The following is a 27,605-nucleotide window of genomic DNA, read 5'->3' as shown; positions in this document are numbered from 1 at the left end:
TTGGTTATGCCTTGACGCGGCTTACAGGCTTATAACGCTTTGGCCCAAGCGTTTAACTAAATGACCCTTACTCATGAGCTTGCTGGGATTGTGTGTTTGTTGACTTACAGATACAGTAGGTGAAAGAGTAAGTGCAGTAGATGGCAGTGGTTGGCCACAATGGTTGGTAAGACTACGGCCCCAGTGTTGACTGCTGCACTTGCGCCTGTTGTTCTGGCGGCGCGTGCACAGCTAAAAGCCACAATCTGCGTTCTCTTTTGTAAGCGATTGGAGGTGCGGCCAAAAAAGGGGGAGCACGGCCATGATGGAGGGGGGTGGGGGGTCGCGGCCATTGGCTCACCGAGCACCACGTGATTGCGTCGCTGCACGGTAAGACAAAATTCTTGTCTTCCCTGCTGGCTGACACGCCATCGTGCTTCGGTGGTGCCCACAACAGAAACCACTGTGGGCTGCCTGATAAGAGGTAAGTGTCTAGTGTCCGGCGCGCCTGCCGCCATCACCACTGGGGACCCGGCCTAAGTGTGGCTGTGGGTGTGGAGTGTGGGGAAAAGCATGGAGTCCAGGCTATTGAGATGTTTAATTGCGGAGAGAAGCAAACAATGTTCTTTGAGTAAGTGCAATGATTCTAGCTGCAACATTTTGGATAGATTGCAAAGGAAAGAGTTTTAGCAGTAGAATGAAAGAGAAAAGGTCAGATTTTGGCAACGTTACAGATGAAGAAGCAAAAGGTTTTAGCCAGAGCATGAATACGAATAGAGAAGGAGAGAAGCGTGTTAAACTTAACCCCTAGGCTTTGTTCTTTGGTAACAGGGTAGATGGTTGGAAAACAGGATATTGGGCCACATTTAGAAGAAAATATCATTAACTCAGTTATAGACATATTACATTTGAAGCAGTGGAACACCATCCACAAGGATATAGCCATGAGGCAATCAGGGACTGGAAGGAAGCTGATCACGCATGAGAAGATGAGACGTTCTAGCAGTTTGGAAGCAAACAGCAGGAGTGAATTAGGATGGTCGCTAGTAAGGCACATAAGGTCAGGGGTGTTTTTGAGAATAGGTGCGACAACTGCATGCTTAAAGGATGAGGGGAAAGTGCCAGCTGACAGGGAAAAATTGAGAATATATGGGAGAGTGAGAACTTGCATAGGATCAAGAGGTCTAATAAGGTGTGGCAGAAAAGGATTAAGAAGTCAAGTGGTAGAGGAGATTAGAAGAGGAAAGTAGCAGAGAAACGTCCAATTCTAACACGAGGAAACATTCAAGAATGGAAGGCGATTTGGGAAGAAGCCGTGTTGAGGTGGAAGGGGACGCAGGAATCTATCTGTGGATAGAATCAACCGTGGCTTTGAAATGGTCAGCAAAAGCTAGAGGAGAAGTGAAATAAGAAAAATAGGAGATCAGAGGAGGGAGTCAAAAAGAAATAAAAGATGGCGTGGATTGGATTTGTGAGTGTTGATTAATGAGGAGAAGTAGTGTTTAGCACTAGAGAGCAGAGTTAAAACAGGAGAAGAGAAATGTATAGTGTAAAAAAAATCAGAATTAGTGCGAAAGTCTTCTAGAGGCGTTCAGAAGAAAGAAAGCAAGCATAGAGGAAGCACGTTTGTGAATTTTGCTAAGGATGCGGGTTAGAAAACTGGTGTAACAGAGCTGAGAAGGGGTATATAGATCTACCGAGGAGAATATAAAGTTGTAAGATTTCACAAGATTGCCAGGCTTTGAAGGAGAGAGAACAGGTTAGCTTTCAGGGTAGATGTCAAAGCAGAGGGGTGAATAAAGCGCAGTTCTGAAAAGTAGCGAGAACATTGAAATAAGGAGTGATGAAGAATAGGAGGGGATGGTCAGATAGCAGAAGGGGAAGGGGGGAGGGAGAGAGAAAATCAGCAGATCTATAATTGCTACGTGCAGAGAAAGGTGTAGAAAAGCTAGACATCAAAAGGAAGTGAATAAGACAGATGGGGGGGCCTAAAGAGGAGCAGATATTGGAAGAGAGGAGATCTACTCCACCATCCTGGCCATTTGGGACATGGGTGTGGAAGAAAGAGTCCACCATAGGAGACAGCAGCGCCCACATCCGTCATGTTGTGACAGACAGATTTCAGTTCAGGGAGCAAAAAGATGAAGGAAGAGGGAGCAGAAGAGGTCATGTAGAGCCAGAACCTTGTTGGTCATAAAGCAAACATCCCAGAGGACACAGGAGACAGGGAAAAAAAAGGAAGGGAAACAGGGAAGCCGATATTAACTTTAGCAGGCTTTACACCCTTGGCAGAGAGGTGTGGGCAAGCGCAGGTGTGTGTATGGCAGGGTTCTGTATTAAGGAATATATCCCCAGCAACAAGGAAGATTAGTAATAAGAGAGAAAGGAGATGGGAAGAGGATTTTTGAGTTTTTACCGAGAGGAGCAGAAGTAACTGCAGTAGACGTATGGAGATAGTGGTACAGTGGCTCAGGCAAAGACAGAGCGAAGGAGGGATGAATAAATGTGGATAGTGAGAACATTGGTGAGGAAGGTGGAGTGAATAGAAACATTTAAAAAGGAGTGGGGAAACTGCAGACAAACAGTAAAATGGATTGCAAGCGAGATGCACGCAGTTGGGTCAGAGGAGAGAAAGGTATGAGGGGTGAATTAGCTTGCAAAACCTAAGGCTGCGGTCCCATTGCGTTCTACAGCCTCGGCATGCGCTGTGCGCACAAGCACCGCCTCCCAATCTATCCGGGTCAAGTACAAGCGTGGGCTCGCATTTAGCAGCCGCGCTGTACTTCAAGTTTTCTCACATACAAAAAAATTATATGTGGAACTTGCGACAGAGGCGTGGCCACGCCCCCGCCCCCGCCAATGAGGGCGAACCAGCCGCGTGAGGTTATGGCGACGCCCCCACAAAACACTCACCACGCCTCCTCCCGTCGCAATCTTCCTCTCTCCCTGGAGACCGCAGATCGCGGTTAGCACTGTGCATGCGCCGCCCCCCCGCCGGGCGCGTGTGCCACAGTGATGACTGGGACCGCAGCCTAAGGAGTTTGAGTAAAAGAGCAGATGAAGGTTTGGGTAGACTAGGCTTAGGCCTCGGGCATGGTGCCTCGGGCCGTGCTGATCAGCGCTCCTGCTCTGCCTCGCCTGCTCAAAATGGTGCTTTTTTCTGTCCTGGCAGGCGAGGCCGTGAGCGTGCTGTGGGGGTGGAGGCGTGTCCGGAGGCGGAGCTAGTCCCTCGCTACCATTGGATGTGAGCGGTCACGTGACCGCTCCTCCGCTTCCCTGAGCGGCAAATTTCAAACTTCCCTGTCTGCTCAAATTTTCTCAGCCTCCGCACGCATCAGCACACATGCGGAAGCAGCAGCTAAAGCCGCGCTGATGACAGATGCAGGGGGTTAGTGCATCGGCTCAGCACGGCTCAGCGAGGCTGAACCTACTATGTCCCAGGCCTTAAGAGGATACTGTAGCACTGAAGTATATGCTATATAAGTCTAGTTTCACCTCCAGTTACTACTCCACACTTAAATATTGCAAAGTAAGATCATACTAGCCTGCCCTACGCACGCTGTCCCTACCACCACTTACATTTATACTGTTCTGTCCTGGAACTAGAATCATAGTTCTTTACCCTATCCCCTTCTGCAGCTCTGTCTGCTGGCCCTTTATGTTGTAATTCTTTGCCTGCAGTTATTATTCCCTGTGCAGGCGATTTGGATACATTAGTTTCTTTATTTCCTAGCCTCCTGCAGCGGTTGCCACGACTACCCCTGTTATTCCCCTGGCATAGTGGACTGTTCCACTAACCCCTGCCTGTATTCACAGTTTTCTTAGCCCAGACTCTGTTCCTGTGAGGAGCCTCCATCTTGCTTTCTTTTCACCTCAGCAGGCTAGCAGACACTACCTATGCCCTCAGTTCCCGGGAAGAAGCATCGTTTTTACTCTTTGTCCTTACTATCAAGCACTATTATTACAGACAAACTCTCTTTCATTACACCATCTACAAGAATATTAGTGATCTGCTGATTTTCAATAAAGTGAAGAAAACTTATAGAACTTGTGGTGCTTGTAAACGGAAACTAGTTAAGCTGTCTGACCATATATTATCCAGCATATTTCCCTGTGGTTCCAGCACATGTTCAGTCTGCTTTGATCAAACAGAGCATGGAGAGGGGTAGAGTCAATCAGCAACTCAGAAGGGGTGGCTGAAAATATTAAACATAGGAGCCAGCCAGAATTGGTAGGAGCTAGCGTTTCGCTATGCGTGATGGTTGAGGGGGGCTACCTCACTACCCCGCCCCAACCGTTGTCGGTTCTGTGTTACTATGCATCTGTGACACACTGGCGCACACGCACACACGGACTTTAACATTGCTGCTCCGACTACGCCTGCTCCCTCTGACAAGCCCCGCCCCTGCTCTTCTCCCTGAGCGGTACAATGACACAGACACACAATTCAGCTTAATTCCTACTTGCTCCAATTCCAATTCCCCCAATTCCCCTGCTCTCCTCACTCAGCTGCAGAGCGGTGATTGACCAGTCAATCACAACAAGAGTTGGAATTTTAGGCGCCTGGGATTTTTCCATCCCAGTCAGAACCATTAATAGAGTAACATGTTCATATTAAGTCGCTTTCCCAGGGGTTGCAGGCTTCAAATGTGCAGCAGACAGGGAATTTAACTGTAATGTAGCATATCAAGTGAATTTACCAGAGATTGAATGTTAACAATGAAAATGCAGATACAGTGTGCAAAGCAAAATGTCATCTACATTTAAATTCACCATTAGAAAAAAAGAAAATATGTTCCATTAACTAAAAATAATAAATTTCAAGCTATAATCACAAGGAATATCAAAATTCAGATTTAACAGTAGCTTGTGCGTTAACACAATCCCTTCATTAACAAGGTCAAAGTTGTTGATTATCTAATGCCTTAAATAGGCATTTTTATTTGTATGTTTTTATGATTCCAAAATGAATAGGGGCTTTACCTAAAATGGCACGATTAAACAGAAAAATAACTTAACTATCCTCTTGATTACCACATGAAACTAAAAAGGTGCATTTACTCTTACACACCTATTTCATTTTAGCAGCTATTCTCACAGTATAAACACTTGGGGCCTCATGCAGAGAGCAGCGAATTTTAAAATTGGAGAGTTTAAAAAAAAGTAGCTTTTTTGGAGAGTTTTATTCTCCATATGCAGAAATGTGCGAATTCTGCAATGTTTGGCATTAATGCGTGTGGCGAGTTAGAATTGGAGAGATGCGCGCTGCAGAAATGTGTTAAAAAAAAAATCGCGCATTTTTTTTCCCTTTCCTATAGGCGGCGAGCTCCATGTAATTGCCAACTTTTCTTGGCGAGGCAAATACTAGCAAATCGCGCCATTTTCTTGGCGCGAACAGCCGCTAGATGCCGTTCGCAGCTCTCTGCATTAGGATATTTTTAAAACTGGCGAGATGTAGGTTCTCGCCAGCCGCGCGGCGAGATTTTGAAAACGGAAAAAAAAAATGGCGCGTTTTCCGTAACTCGCCATTTTCGGCAGTTTTCTGCGCGAATTTCCCCAAAAAATGGCGAGATTTGAAATAGCGCTGCTCTCTGCATGAGGCCCTTAATCCTAATTTTCCACTGAGACTTCTATACTACAAAAGTAAAGCTACTTTAGTATATAATCTATTGCATGGAGAGATACCAAATTAAAATGCAGATAATCACCTACTACAATGAAATACTGGTTATATTATTGGCATGATTTCTAGTCTATCGCACAACAGAGTGGAGAAGGTGCAATACAGTGAGATAACCAGAGCCCGACAAACTGGGCCAAAACCCACTCGCCTCCCCCCCCCCCAAAAAAAATAATTTCCCTCCCCCCTGACGGGGTCCAGACGGCGTCTCCTGGCCTTCTGCTGTCTTGTCGCCTTTAAAATCATGTTTTTCTCCTGCAGCATTATTCAAAATGGTCACGAGGCGTCATATGACATCGCGTTGCCATGGCAACACGATATCATGACGCCGCATGGCCATTTTGAATAGTGCTGCAGGAGAAAAACATGATTTTAAAGATCAAGACAGAGAAGACCGGGAGACGCCGGGGGACACAGTTGCAGGTAAGCAGTCGACAGCGGCCACAATACAGTCGTCCCGGGCAACCGCATTTATCGAGCCCTGGAGATAACTATACATAATATACAAAGTACATTTACAAGTTAATACATATGTATACAGTATGGTATCTAATAAAGTCAGGATTACAGCAGACACCTTTAAAAGTGCAATTCCACATAGAAGCCCAGCAAACAATGCAACTGTCTAATTGGCTTCCCTAAACAAATATAACAAGGCCTCACATTCCACTATTTTGGAAATTAATTCATATTTGAATTTCTTAAGCGGTGGACGAACTTGTCGATATCACACAAAAGGGAGCAGCCAGAAGAAACACACCCAGCGGTAACTACATGGTAAATTTTCTGGGGCAAGGATTTCGTTTCCTATTTTCTGATTTGGTTTGTTGCACTTACTGTATTATAATTCACTATATTGCATGGTCTCTTTTGTAAAGCACTGAGCACACTGTGGGCGCTATGTAAATGAAGATATGCATACATGTCAGTGGCATTAGTTTACTTTGGTCCTAGTAGGGATTGCCTCTTTAGGGGAACAGGAGACTGAAAGCATAAGAAAACACAGTGTGGTAGAACAGAGGTTGGCTTGAATTCCTCCCTATGCCTCAGGCTCAAAGCATTTTGCAATACTCCTTATACTTGACAAAGGAACAGTTGGATGCTCAGAGGCAAAGTGACCCAATATGGCATTCATCACTGCATTCTTATGAAGGAAACAGTCTTTCTGACTAAGCACAAAGAAAGCATGTTGCAAGGCTAACAAGTCCAATGATACATCTTCCTGAATTGCAGGAACCCTTCTTGTCAGGAACTACTTCCTTTGACTCATATGGTTGATTGTTTAGAAGAGTAGTAAAACAAACAATGCCACAGATTTGGGTTGTACATTATAGTAAGGAAGTAGCGCAGTAATCTGGATCGATGAGATAACACCAGGGAAGAGCTCTTCTGGGAATCAAGACTCTTCTCTACCGGGCATACTAACATCTCATGAACCGTTCCGTCTTCATCACACGACAGGAAGTGATGTCAAAGTATTTGACAACTAGTTTTTTTTTCGGGGGGGGGGGGGGGGGGGAAAGAAACACATGTTTGACTCACACATCTAGAAGATTAATAGAATATGCTCTTCACGTAATTACAAACTTTTAATATGATTATATTGGTAATGTCTTCATATGTTACTTTGATTATATTATTTTATGCTTCTGTTTGTATATTTCTTCTTAAAAAAAAAAAAAAAAAAAAACCATAAATGATCGAATAATCTTGTTGGATTAATAAAGCCACAAACAATGAAAGAAACAGCATCAATATCAAATCATCCCTCACTGGTATATAATTTAGTTATCTACCTAGCAAGTTCATCTTTTGCATGGAACCAGGGTTGCCACCTTCTATTGAAGGTCAACCCGGAAAAATAAAATCCCTTACATGGCGGTGCCGTGCGGCGGCATCTCCCGGCATCCTGCTGCAATTTCCCCTCCAACTGTAGTGAACATGGCTGCGCGGCGTCAAAAGACGCTATGTTGCCATGGCAACTAGACGCTACATTAAGGCATGACACAACGCCGCGTTGCCATGGCAAAGTGACGCCGCGTAGCGTCCGGTTGCCATGTAATTTGACGCCGTCAGCCATGTTCACTGCAGTTGGAGGGGGAATTGCAGGAAAATACAGGCATACCCCGCATTAACGTACGCAATGGGACCGGAGCATGTATGTAAAGCGAAAATGTACTTAAAGTGAAGCTCTGCCTTTTTCCCACTTATTGATGCATGTACCGTACTGCAATCGTCATATACGTGCATAATGGATGTAAATAACACATGTGTAACAGGCTCTATAGTCTCCCCGCTTGCGCACAGCTTCGGTACAGGTAGGGAGCCGGTATTGCTGTTCAGGACGTGCTGACTGGCGCATGCGTGAGCTGCCATTTGCCTATTGGGCGATATGTCCTTACTCGCGAGTGTACTTAAAGTGAGTGTCCTTAAACCGGGGTATGCCTGTAACGGAGAATGCCGGAGACGCCGCCACCTGGAGATTGGAGGTAAGTGCCCGAAACCCGGAGTCTCCAGGTCAAACCCGGAGAAGTGGCAACCCTGCATGGAACCTGTGTGTGTAGAATGTTAGGAGGGGTTCCTTCCTGCTCCCAGTGAAAGTCCTTTTGATTAAAGGTAGGGGGCCAAACTGACACTCAGCAGAAGGAATCAGGTGAATAAGTTGAACAACATTAAAGAATAGGATTACATTTTCTAATAAACTCGGCTATAACTCATTAAACCTACTACAAATAAACAACAACAACAAATTAATTCGTTTGTGGGTGAATTTGCGCGTCACATCAAAGTGTTAAAAAAACAAAACCATGCTTTCAATTGAAGCTACACACTGCAGCGAGCATTTACACCCTTAAAGCTGCAGACCAAGCAATATCCTACATGTGTGTTTTAATAAATCAGTTCTCTACTATGAAAAAATACTTGTAGCATTAAAAAAACAACTGTGAATGACATTTTTTATGTATTATCATGTAACAAGCATTTTTTGTTCCATCCCCTTCCTCTTCTGAAACAGGTTCGCCCCTGTTTGAGCCCTGCCCTCTCTCTAGCAGTGCACCAATTGTATCTAGTGACTGCCTGGTCACATGATCTTCCCCACAGGACTTTGCATCTTTGGTCCTCTTCTGCTGCACCGACAGCCATTTAGTGAACCCCCGAGCGGAATCTTCGACAATCGATCACAGGAGAATGGATCCATCGGCAACTTAGCTACTTATTGTGTGGATTGTATTGATGCACATATTAAAGGGGGGGAAAAAATTGGCAGGTTGGACTGCTGCCTTAAGAGGGTGCCAAACCAAAACAACTACGGGACAGCAGCATAACAGAGACGATCACAACAGACAGCTACATGAATACACAAAAGTAAGGCAATGGTAACAAACACAAAAATAAGACACGTATTGAAATCTCTTTCTTTGCAATATTTTGCGGGCCCCTGTGGTACTCAAGGGCTTAAAACTCTGCTTACGCATCTCGTATTTATGTGTAACTAGCTGAGAGACCCAGCGTTGCCCGGGATGTAAATGCGTAATAGGTAGTATTATTTATAAATCGTGGAACAATAGGTGAGTATTTGTTGTAAAGGTTGGATAATAATGTTGAAAAGAAAGATGGAATAAAATGTAAAACGATGTTGTTTAAAAATGGTTTATTGTAAACACACCACAGTACAATGTATATTTTGGTGACATAACAGATGTAAAAATGTGAGGCGTGTGTCCTGCTAGGGTGTGAGGCGGCAGGTGGCGCGTGGGTTGTGAGTGCTGTCTGTGAGTGGGGGTCCTGCTAGGGTGTGAGGCGGCAGGTGGCGCGTGGGTTGTGAGTGCTGTTTGTGAGTGGGGTCCTGCTAGGGTGTGAGGCGGTAGGTGTCGCGTGGGTTGTGAGTGCTGTTTGTGAGTGGGGTCCTGCTAGGGTGTGAGGCGGTAGGTGTCGCGTGGGTTGTGAGTGCTCTCTGTGAGTGGGGGTCCTGCTAGGGTGTGAGGCGCTGGGTCAGTGATGTCGGTGCGTAGGGGCGGGAGGCAGAAGGTGTGTGTGGCGGCAGGTATGTGTCGAGTGTGGCGGGAGTCTGTTGAGTGCATGCAGCGGCTGTGAGGCGGTGGGTGAAAGGCAGAGGCGGGTGGGCGCAAAAGCAGAGGCGGGGAGGCAGGAAGGCGGGCAGGAAGGCGAAGATTGGTGGGAAGGGGGGGGAAGGGGGTGGGAGGGGGTAGGGTGTGGGAGGGGGGAAGGGTGTGGGAGAGGGGAAGGGGGTGGGAGGGGGGAAGGGGGTGGGAGGGGGGGGGAAGGGGGTGGGAGGGGAGGAGGGGGAGGGAAAGGGGAGGAGGGGGGAGGGAAAGGGGAGAAGGGGGGAGGGAAAGGGGAGGAGGGGGAGGGAAAGGGGAGGAGGGAAAGGGGGGGAGGGGGAGGGGGAGGGAAAGGGGAGGGGGAGGGAAAGGGGAGGGGGAGGAGGGGAGAAAGGGGGGGAGGGGAGCGCGGGGAGCGCGGGGGGAGGGGAGCGCGGGGAGCGCGGGGGGAGGGGAGCGCGGGGAGCGGGGGGGGAGGGGAGAAAGGGGAGCGGGGGGAGGGGAGAAAGGGGAGCGGGGGGAGGGGAGAAAGGGGAGCGGGAGGGAGGGGAGAAAGGGGAGCGGGGGGGGAGGGGAGAAAGGGGAGCGGGGGGGAGGGGAGAAAGTGGAGCGGGGGGGAGAGGAGAAAGGGGAGCGGGGGGGAGAGGAGAAAGGGGAGCGGGGGGGAGGGGAGAAAGGGGAGCGGGGGGGGAGGGGAGAAAGGGGAGCGGGGGGGAGGGGAGAAAGGGGAGCGGGGGGGGGAGGGGAGAAAGGGGAGCGGGGGGGGAGAAAGGGGAGCGGGGGGGAGGGGAGAAAGGGGAGCGGGGGGGAGGGGAGAAAGGGGAGCGGGGGGGGAGAAAGGGGAGCGGGGGGGAGGGGAGAAAGGGGAGCGGGGGGGAGGGGAGAAAGGGGAGCGGGGGGGAGGGGAGAAAGGGGAGCGGGGGGGGAGGGGAGAAAGGGGAGCGGGGGGAGGGGAGAAAGAAAGGGGAGCGGGGGGGGAGGGGAGAAAGGGGAGCGGGGGGGAGGGGAGAAAGGGGAGCGGGGGGGGGAGGGGAGAAAGGGGAGCGGGGGGGAGGGGAGAAAGTGGAGCGGGGGGGAGAGGAGAAAGGGGAGCGGGGGGGAGAGGAGAAAGGGGAGCGGGGGGGAGGGGAGAAAGGGGAGCGGGGGGGGAGGGGAGAAAGGGGAGCGGGGGGGGAGGGGAGAAAGGGGAGCAGGGGGGGGAGGGGAGAAAGGGGAGCGGGGGGAGGGGAGAAAGGGGAGCGGGGGGGGAGGGGAGAAAGGGGAGCGGGGGGGGGGGGAGAAAGGGGAGCGGGGGGGGAGGGGAGAAAGGGGAGCGGGAGGGAGGGGAGAAAGGGGAGCGGGGGGGGAGGGGAGAAAGGGGAGCGGGGGGGAGGGGAGAAAGTGGAGCGGGGGGGAGAGGAGAAAGGGGAGCGGGGGGGAGAGGAGAAAGGGGAGCGGGGGGGAGGGGAGAAAGGGGAGCGGGGGGGAGGGGAGAAAGGGGAGCGGGGGGGGAGGGGAGAAAGGGAAGCAGGGGGGGAGGGGAGAAAGGGGAGCGGGGGGGAGGGGAGAAAGGGGAGCGGGGGGGGGAGGGGAGAAAGGGGAGCGGGGGGGAGGGGAGAAAGGGGAGCAGGGGGGGGAGGGGAGAAAGGGGAGCGGGGGGGGAGGGGAGAAAGGGGAGCGGGGGGAGGGGAGAAAGGGGAGCGGGGGGAGGGGAGAAAGGGGAGCGGGGGGGAGGGGAGAAAGGGGAGCGGGGGGGAGGGGAGAAAGGGGAGCGGGGGGAGGGGAGAAAGGGGAGCGGGGGGAGGGGAGAAAGGGGAGCGGGGGGAGGGGAGAAAGGCGAGCGGGGGGGAGAAAAGGGAGCGGGGGGGAGGGGAGAAAGGGGAGCGGGGGGAGAGGGGAGAAAGGGGAGCGGGGGGGAGGGGAGAAAGGGGAGCGGGGGGAGGGGAGAAAGGGCAGCGGGGGGGAGAAAGGGGAGCGGGGGGGAGGGGAGAAAGGGGAGCGGGGGGGAGAAAGGGGAGCGGGGGGGGAGAAAGGGGAGCGGGGGGGGAGAAAGGGGAGCGGGGGGGGGGGAGAAAGGGGAGCGGGGGGGGGAGAAAGGGGAGCGGGGGGGGGGGGAGAAAGGGGAGCGGGGGGGGGGAGAAAGGGGAGCGGGGGGGGGGAGAAAGGGGAGCGGGGGGGAGAAAGGGGAGCGGGGGGGGAGAAAGGGGAGCGGGGGGTGAGAAAGGGGAGCGGGGGGAGAAAGGGGAGCGGGGGGGGAGAAAGGGGAGCGGGGGGGGAAAGGGGAGCGGGGGAGAAAGGGGAGCGGGGGGAGGAGAAAGGGGAGAAAGTGGGGGGGGGAGAAAGGGGGACGGGGGAAAAGGAGGGGAGGGGGACGGGGGAAAAGGAGGGTGGGGGACAGTGGACAGGAGGGGGGGGCAGTGGCCGGGGGGGACAGTGGGCGGTTGGGGGGGGGGACAGTGGAAAGGACAGTGGACAGGAGGGGGGGAGAGTGGACAGGAGGGGGGGAGAGTGGACAGGGGGGGGACAGGTGAAAGGACAGTGGACAGGATGGGAGGGGGGGGAGAGTGGACAGGGGGCGGAGAGTGGATAGGAGGGGGGGTGACAGTGGACAGGAGGGGGGGTGACAGTGGACAGGAGGGGGGGCAGTGGACAGGAGGGGGCTTGGTTTTCTTTAAATTGACGGGTCCCTCCTCTCCACTCCCCCTGTATCTTTCTCCGCTCCTAACCCCCCCACCCCCCCCCCATGTGTAGCTCCGGTCCCCACTCTACAGTGTCTGAAACACAGTGTAACACACACACGCACACAGACACACACACACACACACACACTCACACTCACCTCTCCTTCTGGCCGCCGCCATGTTAGTTAGTCCGCGAGGGAGGAAGGGGTCCTTCGTCCGCCGCCATCTTTTGTGCCGCGTGGCAGCGGTAGGCTGCCCTGGCCAATGCCTGTCCCCGCGCCAGGGAGGTGAGCGGGAGGTGAGCGGGAAATGAGCGGGAGGGAGGTGAGCGGGAAATGAGCGGGAGGGAGGTGAGCGGGAGGTGAGGGGAGGTGAGCGGGGGGTGAGGGGAGGTGAGGGGGAGGTGAGCAGGAGGTGAGTGGAGGGAGCGGGAGGTGAGTGGAGGCAGCAGCAGGTGAGTGGAGGCAGCGGCACACTCACACTCACCTCTCCTGGCCGCCGCCATGTTAGTTAGTCCGCGAGGGAGGAAGGGGTCCTTCGTCCGCCGCCATCTTATGTGCCGCGTGGCAGCGGTAGGCTGCCCTGCCCACTGCCTGTCCCCGCGCCGGGGAGGTGAGTGGAGCGAGAGGTGAGTAGAGGGAGCGGGAGGTGAGTGGAGGCAGCGGCAGGCTGCCCTGCCCACTGCCTGTCCCCGCGCCGGGGAGGGAGTTGAGCGGGAGGGAGGTGAGTGGAGAGGGAGGTGAGTGGAGCGGGAGGTGAGTGGAGAGGGAGGTGAGTGGAGCGGGAGGTGAGTGGAGAGGGAGGTGAGTGGAGCGGGAGGTGAGTGGAGAGGGAGGTGAGTGTGATGGGGGGGGAGAGGACAGAGAGAGAGAGAGGTGTGTGTGTGTGTTTCCCTGTGTGTCCTTTGGCCCGTCACTCCGCCTCAGGCAAATGAGAGGTGTGCGGGGGCGGGCGGGCCAAGGGACCAATGAGATTGCCGCTAGGGACGCAGACATACAGTGCTTTCAGAAATATATAGTAGATATAAAATGAACACAATAAGGAACCTAACAACTTTTCTAAGGTTTGTGCAACATATTTTCAAGACACATTTAAAAAGAAATGAAGGCCATTAAATAACAATAAAATAAAGCAGAAAGCTTGGAGAAAAAGAACAAACAAGGCACTTACGGTTCCCACCAGGGGATAAATGAATCCAGCACCAATGCTAGCTCGTACATCACTGATGGGCAGGATAAAACCGGTGGGTACTCCTTTCTTCTCTGGCTGGTGTGATAGTGAGAGATGAGTCTTGGCCATGCAGATTGGCAGGTTATCAAAACCCTGTCCAGTGTAAACAAAGGGCAACAGAATCAGTTCAGTTTCTGAGGATTATTAAATAATAAAAATACAACCATGTAAGAAGACTATCACCAGCAGAGTCGGGAGTTTTACCTGCATTCTGAAGAGCAGTCACTTAGCTGCTACTTTTTATTTGCTGCTGGACTTGAACAACTGCTAACCAATCTAGGACTCTTACTCTAGAAGTGAACATGCTGTTTCTAAAGATTCAAGAAAGTTTGTTAGAATGCTCAAATACCCCGTTAAAAATAATCATTCAGTCCCAAGACATAGGGAGGTGTATACCATAAAGTGAGTAAGTCCTGTTAAAGGTATATGTTAAGCCATGGTTCCCTGAAAACTGAAAGTGAATGAGAGACTCACCACAGACATTTTCATTGGGGGCTAGTAAGGCATAATAGCCCAAATTACTCACGGACACCTCCTTGTAGTGGATGATACTGCTGATTGATCCAAGGTAAAACGAAAGAATAGAGCACCATCGATGACTGGAGTCAGGAGGGGATCCAAGTAACAAAATTCTTTATTGGAGTAAAAGCACAGGAACACCTCCTGCGCGTTTCGATAAAGAACCTTTGTTTGAAGGAGGTGTTCTTGTGCTTTTACTCCAATAAAGAATTTTGTTACTTGGATCCCCTCCTGACTCCAGTCATCGATGGTGCTCTATTCCTTCGTTTTCCCTTGTTTCTAAAGATTACCCATCCACTTGCTATTTTGCCAGCTGTTCTGGGAATGGAGTAAACTTTTCTATGTTTTACAAGAGCTAATGACGTATTTTAGTATAGAGCTGCTGTGGTCTCCAAATGGTGGTCCGCGCTGCTCTTCTTATTCCACCCCCCTCCCTGCCTGTTTTCCCGGTCGACGCTTTTGCCTAGGTGGCCAGCCGAGTTCTGCAGCTTCCGACATGGCCAGGACCAAGTTGAGCAGATCTGTATCCCCAAAGGAAAAGTTCTTAAATGTGGGGGGAGGGGAGGTAAGAGTATGAGGAAGGTGGGGGTAGAGCAAGAGGGGTAGAGTGAGAGGAAGGAGGGGGGGTAGAGAGGAAAGGGGGGTAGAGTGAGAGTCGGGGGCAGAAGGGTGTGAGGAAGGGGGGTTAGAGTGTGAGGAAGGGGGGGTTAGAGTGTGAGGAAGGGGGAATTGAGTGTGAGGAGGAGGGATTGAGTGTGAGGAGGGGGGATTGAGTGTGAGGAGGAGGGATTGAGTGTGAGGAGGAGGGATTGAGTGTGAGGAGGAGGGATTGAGTGTGAGGAAGAGGCATTGAGTGTGAGCAGGGGGCATTGAGTGTGAGCAGGGGGGATTGAGTGTGAAGAGGGGGGATTGTGTGTGAAGAGGGGGGATTGAGTGTGAGGAGGTGGGAAAGCCAAGCCAATATCTGTATTGCAGCTGAACCTTCATGCTTTACGATGTCCCCCAACCAATAGAACCTTATCAGCCTTTCCACCAGTGTGGATTGCCTCTTAATATTCCAAGTTAGCATTCGGATCACTTTCATAGCGGGTGAAAACCTATGCATAGTAGGCCACGTACATAATGAAGTTAAAATGTCTCAACATTAGTCAACTGCAGACTGAACTGTAAGACGAGGACTTTGTACAAGCACAAATTACCCAACTATAACCTCAGGCAATCACCGGATAGGAGTGAAATCCAAACCAAGGAAAAACAAAATAAATTCCAAATGAAAAATGTAATTATTCAGGAATTAAGAAAACTTGGATGCCACCGTTTTAGGATTACAGGGGGGTCGCATTCCAATCTGAAATGGAATTACATTCATAATCTTGTTATGAAACAACCAAAATGAGTTATGAATTTGGGGACGGAGGACAAATACAGTGTGCATGGGGCTGATGGTCTGCTGGTTAGTGCAGGACTACTGCACTCTCCTCTTCAGTTTTTAGGTTTCCAATGTCCTATTTTTGGAAGCATTGTACCGTTCCACTTTCCAGATGATCACTGCAAAATAATTAGAGCATCCCTGATAATTTGAAGAAATCAGGATCCTCACTTCATACAGTAAATACTGTGGTGATAGTTAGAAAGGTAGATGTAGTGATTGAACACATGTCCGTAAGAGATGCAATTGGCAGGAAGCCATCTTGACCATATGAAGGGACAATAGTAAGGGTGGTGGGCAAGGCCAATGCCAGGTGAGTTTCCCCTATGTCCTGTGTAAGATCCCATAGTAGAAGGAACAAGGTACACCCAAGACTCCTTTTTTTTATTTTTTACTATTTAACTTTTAGGAAATCTGTCATCAGGTCACAACCCATTCAACAGGTCACTGTCATTAAGTCACTTTGGTTATACATTGGGAATTACCTTATTACCCATTAAACAGTCTCTAGACAACTTTTTTAAGGGGGGTTAGTAGGCTTAGTTGTGGTGCCAAGTCAGGAGCACAAGAGCCACTGTGGATGGATAAAATGAGCCCCGTCTTGCTTGAGCCAGCACTTAATGGAGGGAATGTAGGTTGCATGCCACTAATCATAGTATTGCAACAGCACAAACAGCAATGGAAAGTGCATCAATAACAACACCTCTGCTATGTAGCTCCCAGAAGGCGAACCCGCAATAAAATTGGTAGCAAACTTTGGTGTTGGTAAGGAAAACCTCAGTATATGAAAATGAGACACTTTCACATCAGTTTGGTGCTGCAGGTAATAATATACTTTGCTACCGAAGTTTCATGTAGTCCTGTTCACCACTATTCTCTATCCGTTCATGCACCGCATGGCTCTTCTTTTTAGTAAGTACAGTACCCGGCAGTTTCCCTCTCTACCCTCTACTAGTGCTGCAGCATCCTGCAAATGCCAAGCCAATAAGGAATGATATAAAAGCCACAGTATATCAACAATTTGATCACATACAGTATATGCATCACCTACGGAACTATATACAATGTGCAGAACATGTGATCCTTTACAGATAGTTTAAAATGCAGCTGCAGCCTGTAAAGGGGTGGTCCCTATCAGCACCAAAAAGTGAACTAATGGCAGTGACGATTACCTGGTTAAATGTCTGTAATTTGCATGTTTACATTTTTTGTTTTCTGGTACATAGACATTTGGGAAAGGGATATAAAAGAAAAACAGGGGGAGGGAACATCTCCACCATCGTGTGGTAAGGATGATGATGGTGGTAAGGCCAGAATAACCCAGCTTTAACAGAAACAAAGGCATACAATTTTAATTACATTTCCTTGCAAGCGAACAGGTGATTGCTATAGACCTTGAGCAGTAGCAGGACTGCTTCTGCCTACCCGGGTTACCCATCCGGCCAAAGTTCCCAAACCCTGTTATAGTTATGGTTCAGGAAGCCCATCAGCTTTTCCATGACCCCAACCTCATTCACTTTATTTACTACATTATGTAAGGTAGGGGGCTCCACTTCCCCCCCAAATCCTTGTAATTACACACCTCGCTGCAGTAAGGACATGGGATGACAATTTCCGAAGAGGCACTGGGAGGCTCTCAATTGGTTTTGCGAAAAGAAAACAGAGGGTCAAGTTCTATTTTATATTCCAGGAGTGATTCTAAAAAGGCTTTTATAGATACCCAATACCGTTTAACCTTTGGGCAAGTTCACCAAATGTAAACCATGTCACCCATCATCCGCATTCCCTCCAGCATTTTGTATATGTTCTCTTCTATGTTAGTGCAAATTGAGGATTTGGTGGCTCCCTCCCAAATGTCCTCCCTGGTTATGTCTAGGTTCAGATCAAGTGCCTATTGGGTCCCCAAAGGGATTAGCTCCTGGTAAAGTTTAGTAATTAGACCCTTTTGGTATACGTCAAACGACACATAGGTTCTCAAAATTTATGCAGCTCAAGAATACACTGTTCTGGCCTTCCTTCAGGACAAAGTGCCTGATCTCAAAAATCTGAATAGTTTTGACTGGGGAAGCTCGAATTTTGTGCACAGTTCAACACAATTAAGTGGACTATCCATAGCTAGTAGGTCTCCTATATCTTTAAACCCGGCATTCCTCCAAATGTCATATGCACTGGATTGAATCCCTGGGGGGAAGTTGGGGTTGTCCCATAGTAGCTTAAGTTTGGTGGGGCTGTTTGAAAGATGGAACTTAAGTTTAACCGAGTTCCATATTCTAAGTGAGTAATTGATTGTCTGGGACTTGGGTTTATAGAGCTGGTGTTGCCCTTTGGACAGCTATAGTCAATCCTGGAGCTAAACTGGTTTTGAGAGGCAGGATTCTATGTTAATCCATCTGTTCCGCTCCGGGGGTGCGTGCCATGGAATCACTTGTTTTATTTCTACAGCCAGATAGTACCTGCGCAGATCTGGAACCGCTAGGCCTACACCCTCCTTATGCAACATAAGAACTGCCCTTGCTGCATGAGGCCTCTTGATTTTGGAAGTCTCTGATAACTTTATAGGGGAACGGGCATGGAAGAGTTTGAAATACATACAGTAACCTCTGTAAGACATTCATTTTGAGGGAGCTCAACTGCCCTAGACATGAGATTTGGTAGCAGTCCCACTTCGCTAGATCTCTCTTAATCTAGGATATAAATTTGGGGTAGTTGTGTTGATACAGCGTCTGATACCCCTCTAGTTATAATAATATATATAGCACCAAACTCATCCAGGACGTTACTCCTGATTGCCTGGACTAGGGGTTCAATCGTAAAGGGCAAAGAAGAGAGGGGACAACCCTGTTTCTTCTATTCTTTATACTTACCACTTCTCTATTGCCCCCAGGGAGTATTACACTCTCTGCAGGCATAAAATACGATGCCTGAATTCCCCTAAGACTTGGGCCTGAACAGCCAAATTTCTCCAGAGTTTTCAGCATGAAGGTCCAACTAATGTGGTCAAACACCCTCTCTGCATCCAGATTTAGGACTACTGCTTTAATCTTATTGTGCATAGCATAGTCAATTATGTTGATGATTTTCCTAGAGTTATCTGAGGCTTGACACGTGGGAATAAAGCCCACTTGGTCTGCGTGAACTAATCTAGGGAGAAACAGATTGTCTGTTTGCCAATAGTTTGCTATACATTTTAAAATCAGAGTTCAGAAGCGATATGGGGGGGAGGGGGGGTAACGCTCGCATCACATACGGTCCCTGTCCTCTTTAGGGATGACTACAATGTTCGCTTTAGACATTTGTTGTGGGATAGGATGACTTTCCAAGAAAGCTTTGAATAGTTTGAGCATACTGTATGTGGGAAAAGTATGTTCAGATATTTTTTGTAATATATGTTAGTGAAACCATGTGGTCCCGGTGCCATAGCAGCCTTTCAATTTTTGACTACCTCTCTTAGCTCATTATCTTATATTTTGGAATATAAGGACTGAAATTTCTCCTGGGTCACATTAGGGAGGGGACAATCCAGCAGGAACTTGTCGACTTTAAACTTTGTGTCTTATTTTGATCTAGGTTGTGAAATGCTGTGTAGTAATTTGTGAATTCTCTGGCAATCACTTCGAAGTCAAAGGAGGTCTGGCCCGATTTTGACTTTATTGCCGTAATGAGTGATTTGGTTTGCAGTCCTTTCAATTTGTTATTTCTCAATAGTCTGTCGTCCTTATCGCCTTTGTTGTAAAAATGTTGCTTCGTCCAGGTCAGGGCCTTTTCGACTTCTTCAATGTGGATCTCCTTTAGGCCCACCAACCTCTTAAGAGTTGCTGAATTTGGGGAGGTCTTATGTTCCTGTTCTATTTTGATCAGCTCTTTCATGGATTGAGTCTCTCTCGAAGTCTCAATCGAAAAAGAATATGGCGCTAAATCTTTTTATGGAGATGATTGCAGAGGCAATTTAAAACATCAACATTTGTTTGCATGCTTTATGGGATTGTCTCTTTAATGAATATGCAACATTACCTGTTGACTGTAAACCTCAATTTTGGATTGGGCCCTTGGTGATAGCTCTATATCTGCAGCCCCATATACCTTCTGAGCGATTGTTCGAATCTTTTCAACAATGGGGAGCTGTGAAAGAAAAAACACAAATCAGCAGTGCAATTAATTCAACGGCAACACACTGGCCACAATTCTTATGATTGATCTTCCTTGCTGTTGACGGAACTAGCAAGACTCTGCTCAACAATTTTGATTTTTCATTGCCTTCTAAATATAGAAGATAATTCCTGACAATAGCAATCATAGTAAAATAGAATCTGACGTCAGATTAGAACCACTTGGCTCACCGTGTCTGCCCATTTTCTTATCTGCTGTAACCCCTCACACCTCATTTGATCCTTGGCTTTCTTTCACATTTAGAATAGCCTTATCTCTATCCCAATCATGTTTGTATTAGCCCCATATCATGTCTGTTGGGAGCCCATTCCATGAATCCACCACCCTTTCCATAAAGTACTTCCTCCCATTCCCCCTCAGCCGGCCACCCTCCAGCTTCAGAGCATGCCCTCTTATTCTAGCACTGCTCTCTCTTTGGAATAGGCTTCCCTCCTGTACTTTGTTGCATCACTGTATGTATTTGAAAGGTTATGATCAGATTCCCTCTCCTTTTCTCTAAGCTGTACATATTAAGGACCTGTAGTCTTTCCTGATAAGTATGTTGCTGTAGATCACGCATCATCTTAGTAGCCCTTTTCCCCCCCACAATCTCCAATGTATTCACGTCCTTCCGGAGATGTGGTCTCCGGAATTGAACAGTACTCTAGGTGCGGTCTTATCAATGATCTATAAAGGGACATCACCACCCTGTGCTGTCTGCTGCAAATACCTCTCGCTACACAACCTAACATCCTGCTGACTTCTCGCATTGCTTTGTTACATTACTCGCCTACAGAGGTTTAGGTTATTATACTATGGGGCTGATTGGCCGAAAGCAGCCCGATTGGCTGCTTCATATACAAATTCAGTTAACTCGGCTACTTCGGCACACATAGAACTAGCTCCTATGTGTTTATTAAATGGGCAGTCCATCCTAGGACAATACAGAACTAAAGGCAGGGACATGTTTAATAGGTAAAATGGAGCAGATTGACACTTTTCTGGAAACAAAAATTGCCAAGTATTATTTTTATTTTAAGCAAACAAATGTTTTGGATAGTGAAATATGTATGAACATGCTGCAGACAATACAAATGTTAAGAAATAGTGTAATAATATTCACCATACAAATGCCAAGAAATAGTGTAATAATAATCCCCATACAAATGCCAAGAAATAGTGTAATAATATTCGCCATACAAATGCCAAGAAATAGTGTAATAATATTCACCATAAAATGCTAAGAAATAGTGTAATAATAATCCCCATACAATTGCTAAAAAATAGTGTAATAATAATCCCCATACAAATGCTAAGAAATAGTGTAATAATAATCCCCATACAAATGCTAAGAAATAGTGTAATAATAATCCCCATACAAATGCTAAGAAATAGTGTAATAATAATCCCCATACAAATGCTAAGAAATAGTGTAATAATATTCACCATAAAATGCTAAGAAACAGTGTAATAATAATCCCCATACAAATGCTAAGAAAGAGTGTAATAATAATCCTCATACAAATGTTATGTAATAATTATCACTATACAAATGTTAAGAAATAGTGTAATAATCACCACAGATATGCTAAGTGTAATAATAATCACTATACAAATGCTAATAATGTAATAACCACCATATAAATACTAATAATGTAATAATAATCACCATACAAATGCTAATAGTGTAACAACAGTAAGAACATGAATGACATGCCAACATATGCAGCTAGTGAACTTCGATAATTGATTTTTTTAATGCAATGCATGCTTCGCTAGAAAACAAACAAAAAAACATTCTATATACTACGTGTCAGTGTGTGTAGGACACACACACATTACATGCTTGACTGTCACAGCAGGTTGTGATTCAACATCATTTCAATGTCAACCGCTCCTAACGTAGTGACGATTTCTGGGAGAGTCAATAAATGGTAAGGTCTGCAGGGGCATTATTTCCTAATCCATAAAGCAACACAACTTTAACCTTGTTCAGTGCCATGTACCTTATACAGCCAACCCCCCTATAACGCTGTGCTTGGGGTCCAAAGAATCACATCGCGTTATATGCGGATCACGTTAGAAATAATGTACAATTCTATGGACAATACAGAACTAAAGGCAGGGACATGTTTAATAGGTAAAATGGAGCAGATTGACACCTTTCTGGAACAAAAATTGCCAAGTATTATTTTTATTTTAAGCAAACAAATGCTTTGGATAGTTTTCACATTCTTGATCTAATATCTTTTGGTGATAAGAAGGGTTGCCAGTTGCCAAAGCCAGAGGTAAACTGTTATTTTGCTCTGGCCCTTATTTCCAAAGTAATTATGAAGCCTTCATTCAAAACAGATAAACATAAAATAGCAAATATGCTTGAATACCGTCGTCCCTGAGAATGACAAAACGTCCCCTTCAAGGGTAATTGAATCCTGTCGCAAGTAGCCAATTACACGGATAGGCGGTTGAATTTTTTTCTTTGACCCTCTATATTGGACTGCTCCTAATTGGGAATATTCCTTCCCTCGAGCATAAAGGAATGTTACACCATTAAATAGCAAAACATACTTCTATTGCACAAGGTCACCAATGGAATAAACTGTACCAAATAAAACAGACAAACATCTCTTATGGTTCCCCACATCTGCTGTGTGGGAAAACAGCACAGGGGTGGGTGCGTTTAATGAGATGCTGATAGAACAGATACAAAATCATGGTGTCAACATGAACTTTGTCTGTGCTCGAGTTTCTCCATTAAGCAATGCGTACACTATCAATTTATCGCACTGCCTGGTGCAGCTGTGAAGCACAGAGCAGATCCCCCTGAAATATCTATGAACATGCTGCAGACCATACAAATGTTAAGAAATAGTGTAATAATATTCACCATACAAATGCCAAGAAATAGTGTAATAATATTCACCATACAAATGACAAGAAATAGTGTAATAATATTCACCATACAAATGCTAAGAAATAGTGTAATAATATTCACCATACAAATGCTAAGAAATAGTGTAATAATATTCACCATACAAATGCTAAGAAATAGTGTAATAATAATCCATATACAAATGTTATGTAATAATTATCACCATACAAATGTTAAGAACTAGTGTAATAATTACCATAGATATGCCATGTGTAATATTAATCACCATACAAATGCTAATAATGTAATAACCACCATATAAATACTAATAATGTAATAATAATCACCATACAAATGCTAATAGTGTAACAACAGTAAGAAAATGAATGACATGCCAACATATGCAGCTAGTGAACTTCGATAATTGATTTTTTTAATGCAATGCATGCTTCGCTAGAAAACAAACAAAAAAACATTCTATATACTACGTGTCAGTGTGTGTAGGACACACACACATTACATGCTTGACTGTCACAGCAGGTTGTGATTCAACATCATTTCAATGTCAACCGCTCCTAACGTAGTGACGATTTCTGGGAGAGTCAATAAATGGTAAGGTCTGCAGGGGCATTATTTCCTAATCCATAAAGCAACACAACTTTAACCTTGTTCACTGCCATGTACCTTATACAGCCAACCCCCCTATAACGCTGTGCTTGGGGTCCAAAGAATCACATCGCGTTATAAGCGGATCGCGTTAGAAATAATGTACAATTGTATGCATTGTACAATAAAGTATTTAAGATACCAATAATAGTGTTGTAAAATATTCATAAATACGAAAATTGGGAGCCGCGCCTGCATCGCGTTATAAGCGGATTCGCGTTGTAACGGGTCGCGTTATAACGAGGTTGAGCTGTACATTACGGGCAATGGCTTACCAGAGGCCCTATTGATGTACCAGGTACGTCATCATGAAAATGCTTGTTTTATAGGGGATGATATGACTGACTACTCCCAGCCCAATCAAAACGCAAGTGTAGCCCCCTAATTTCCATCAGCCAGGTGAGCGTGGCGGCAGGGCCAGTGCATGGGTATTAGGCACCTTCAGCCTTGCGCCCACCCCACCATTACTTTAAAAAAAATGTATATTGTGTATTCGTATGAATAAAACTTCTGCACTTATAATTACAGATTTATTTTACATTAAAATGTAGATTATGATACTGATTGTACATTCTCATAGTACTAGGGAGAGGGGGGTATAGTTATGTGCCTGGAAACGGGATGCAGGAGGTATGGACCTGCGGTTAAGGTATGGGCCTCGCACGCAGTTTCCCTGATAGTGGGCCCTCAGAGGGGGCCTGCCTGAGTGTGTCCGCAGAGGTGCCTGTCAGTAACCCCAGTCTCAAGCAGGCCTCCTCTGAGAGGCACTTCTGCGCATCTGGCACATGTTAGGGTTGCCAGCAGGGTGACGGGGCCACCTAATCAACTGTGCCCGGGACAGAAGGCCCAGCTGCCCCCTCGCCCCCCCCCCCCAACCAATGTCAGCACCCCATCTGCTACATGGAATCCCCAGTTTTTTGCCGTCCTACAAATTTTGCTAATCTAGGCAACCGCCTAGTTTGCCTAGTGGTTCAAACTGCCCTGGATGGCGGTCATGTGGTCTCTGCTGAAGCGATCGCATGACTGCAAATGCCTGAATCTTGGGTGCCCCCGGACCTCTGGCACTGTAACGGTTAATGCATCAATCCTTTTGAGGTCAGCACGAAGTTGAAGCAATGTGCAATTTCCAATTCTCCCTAAAACCAAGACTTTAAACCACCCAAGCTACATTATCATTACGTCTACGAGAGGAATTTACAAGCGATCTTTTGGGTAGTTAAATACAGTAATACCAAGCACATAAAAAATAGCGATTAAAAGGAACTACAAGAACCTGTTTGTTTTGTAAACATGTACGGGGGTTTGTCAAGTAAAAAGTACAGTGTCAAAGTACGTTAAAGGGGCCGTCACTCAGAAAACCAGGGCCGGCTTGATGGCGATGCCAGTTGGTACCACTGGACCGAGCCCTATGGTTTTAGAGGCTCTGCGCTCTTCCCCACAACAATGAAACTGATTGCCAGGGGAGAACGCAGGGCCTCTAACGCTCTCACCTTTTCCTTCGCGATGGCTTCCTGCAGTGTCCCTCATCATGGCATCGCGACGTCAAATAGGGTTGCGTCTCCATGACAACGGGACGGCGCATGGCAACGCGACACCAGTTGACATCGCAGCGCCATGAGGGACACTGCAGGAAGACATCGCAAATGAGAAGGTAGGGGACCCGCACCAAGCTCCGCAATATTACCTGCAGAGTCTGTGAAAATAAAGACAGTGGCATATTTCATCAGTTAAACAGAGGATTGACTCCTTTTTGGGGGGAAAAATAGATAAAAATCAAACAAGTATTTAAAACAAAGTTTTTTTTTTGTTTTTTGTTTTTAAACCTTACTGTACTTTTCCATAGTAAACAAGCATCATTATTTGCAATATTTATATAATGTATTTTGGTTTGTCAATCCTCAAAACTAAAAGGTGACATTTTTCATTTGTTTTGTCCATTCTTTGCCTAGTAATTATGAGGCCATAAATTAAACATTAAAAACAGATGTAGCTGATTGGCTTTAATTCAGCTAACTCAGAGAAAAGGTAAACACACATCTCTGACGATGCAAATAAGCAACATTGTTATTCTGAGGGCAATCAAATCTTTCCACAGAAGCCAATTATACTGATAAACTTTGGCATTGAAAATACTACCTTAATCTCAATGTACTGATTCACAAACAATTTTCGTGTTAACGATCCGCTGTCTTAGCGAAACTACGGTTGTTACCCCCTCTCCCAAAATCCTTTGAAGGTCTCGTCTCTATTATTTTTGGTTCTCCCACCCATGTGAGCACAATGGGCACAAAGCCTCATCAGATTCCATCTGCCCTGTTCTATCCTAGGAAGAAGGTGTGTTTCAAGAGACATTCTTCCAATTAGAATAGTTCAAAGAAGCATAGGAGAAGGCTGCAGGGACGGGACGAGATGCCCTTCTAAAAGGGTAGTGGGAAATGTACTTTTAAGTGCCTTTTATTATATATGAATTTCAAAAAGGAAAAAGGCATTAAAAAAAAGGATATGCTTCACATGAGAATTAAAGGAGCCATTCATGCACATATTTTTTATTTTAATTATTATTTTTTAACATAGGTTTGAAGCTGGGGGATCTTCGGAGATGAATTGCGTTAATTTGAGCTCTGAGGACCACCTGCTTCCCAAGATACAGACCTCCAAAGGGCGTGCCCTTATCTCCTGGAAAGTTTAAGGCTCCTGTACGCGCGGGCCAATAGGAAGCTGCACCTGATGACGTCCCGGCTTCCTATTGGCCCGCAGGGCTGTGGGAGCTTTGAAACGCCACCAGTATATGAATCCTGCTAGACGAGCGGCTACCGGCACCCTGTACGGAGGAAAATATCTCTGGAAGCAGGGGGTTCACCGGAGCTGCAATTAATGGGGTTCAGCTCCAGAGACCCCCTACTTAAACCCTATGTTAAAAAATGGATTGCCTCTTTATAAAACAATTGTAAAGAACGGATTTAAAAAAAAAAAAAAATTACATTGCACTGCAGAGGTGCAGTATTCACAGTTTTGCAATGCATGTTAGTTTATTTGACTTTTTTTTTACCAGAAAAAAATTAATGTTTATTTCTACACATCTAACGTAAAAGGAATTTTGTACCAATAGAACGGCTACAATACTGCATAGGGGTCAAAGTTGAACTAGGTGAGATTCGGCGGAACTGCTGACTTTTCTTTTTTTTTCAATGGGTGAAATGGTATTCCAATAAGCAAAACCCCTTCCCTTGTTGTTAGCAGATGCAGGATATGAATTCACATTTTACTTCTACATGCCTGCTTGTCATCCTGATGTACTGGCCAGTCTAATTTGCTCCATTGAGCAGATACATTTTAGGTTTCCTGCCTGCAAGGGATTGACAGGCAGCTACCCAGGAATTCCATACCGTGCGACACAAGACTGATGTATACAATTAACATGGATCTTCCATGTGTGCACCAAGGGCTTGCAACTTTATGGCACCCTACACAATGACAGCACAGTAAAAAGACTACATTATGCCTGCTACTCTCCTGAGCTGTTATCCACGCAGAATGCGTGTCAAATCAGTAATTACACGGAAGGAATGCAATTGCCTTAATGGCCTTCTAATTGTAGGATCAGTCTCTTGCAATTAGCAATAGAAGTAACTTGGTCTACTGCACTTTCACACCGTCACTCTGATATGCAGAGCATTTCTAGAGTCGAGTAACGCTAGAGGCACTTAGACAAGATGGCAGAGAGCACTTATTGCAGCGCTACATACCGACATACACCTGAAATGAAAAAGGCTCGCGAGAAATAAACATCATACGGCGTGGTATGTCAATACGACAGATTGTAAGGGGACGTGGTTGCAGGCTTAGGCAGGTCCCACCGTGGTTGTGTGGGCGCGCAAAGCGCAAAGGCGCGTATGCTGGCAGGGAGGACAAAAAATGTGTCTTCCCGTGCCGCAACATGATCACGTGGTCGGCGGGCAGCCAATGGAAGGGCAGATATGCCTATCATGGGACACACGCATCCCATCGCACCCCTAAAGACTGCCGATCGTGGCTTTTATAATCTGTGCACGCACCGCCGGGTGTGCGTGCAGCAGTAAATACTGGGGCCGTAGCCTTATAATACTTTGGCCAAAGGATTAACTAATAATCCTTACTTATGAGAAAAATAACAGATGGTATTTAACGTATTAATGTGTCATATTGGATGTAGCATTGGGGCTTTGTCATTCGCTGTACACATTAGGTTCCTATATAGCACTCCTATTGAGCCAAATATATATATACACACACACACTGTAGTGGGTTTGGAGCTTGTAGGGTGTGTGTGTGTGTGTGTGTGCCTTTATTATACTTCTTTCTGATGAATTCCTTTTTCCTT

General features: G+C 46.8%; 1 protein-coding gene across 1 annotated transcript in view; it reads right to left on the bottom strand.

Moving 5' to 3' along the window:
• The window catches only part of MTHFD1L (methylenetetrahydrofolate dehydrogenase (NADP+ dependent) 1 like), a 336,871-nt gene that overhangs the window by 96,655 nt on the left and 212,611 nt on the right, over window positions 1-27,605 (bottom strand). The window contains exons 25-26 of the mRNA XM_075596571.1: window positions 19,573-19,680; window positions 13,554-13,706 (exon numbers count right to left, since the gene is read on the bottom strand). Coding sequence (XP_075452686.1) covers window positions 13,554-13,706; window positions 19,573-19,680 — 261 coding nt within the window. The remainder of the gene's footprint in view (window positions 1-13,553; window positions 13,707-19,572; window positions 19,681-27,605) is intronic.

The sequence above is a fragment of the Ascaphus truei genome, chromosome 4 (genome assembly GCF_040206685.1).
Source record: "Ascaphus truei isolate aAscTru1 chromosome 4, aAscTru1.hap1, whole genome shotgun sequence".
Lineage (NCBI taxonomy): Eukaryota > Metazoa > Chordata > Amphibia > Anura > Ascaphidae > Ascaphus > Ascaphus truei.
Note: the sequence above shows the minus strand (reverse complement) of the source record. Positions and strands in the feature narration are given on the sequence as shown.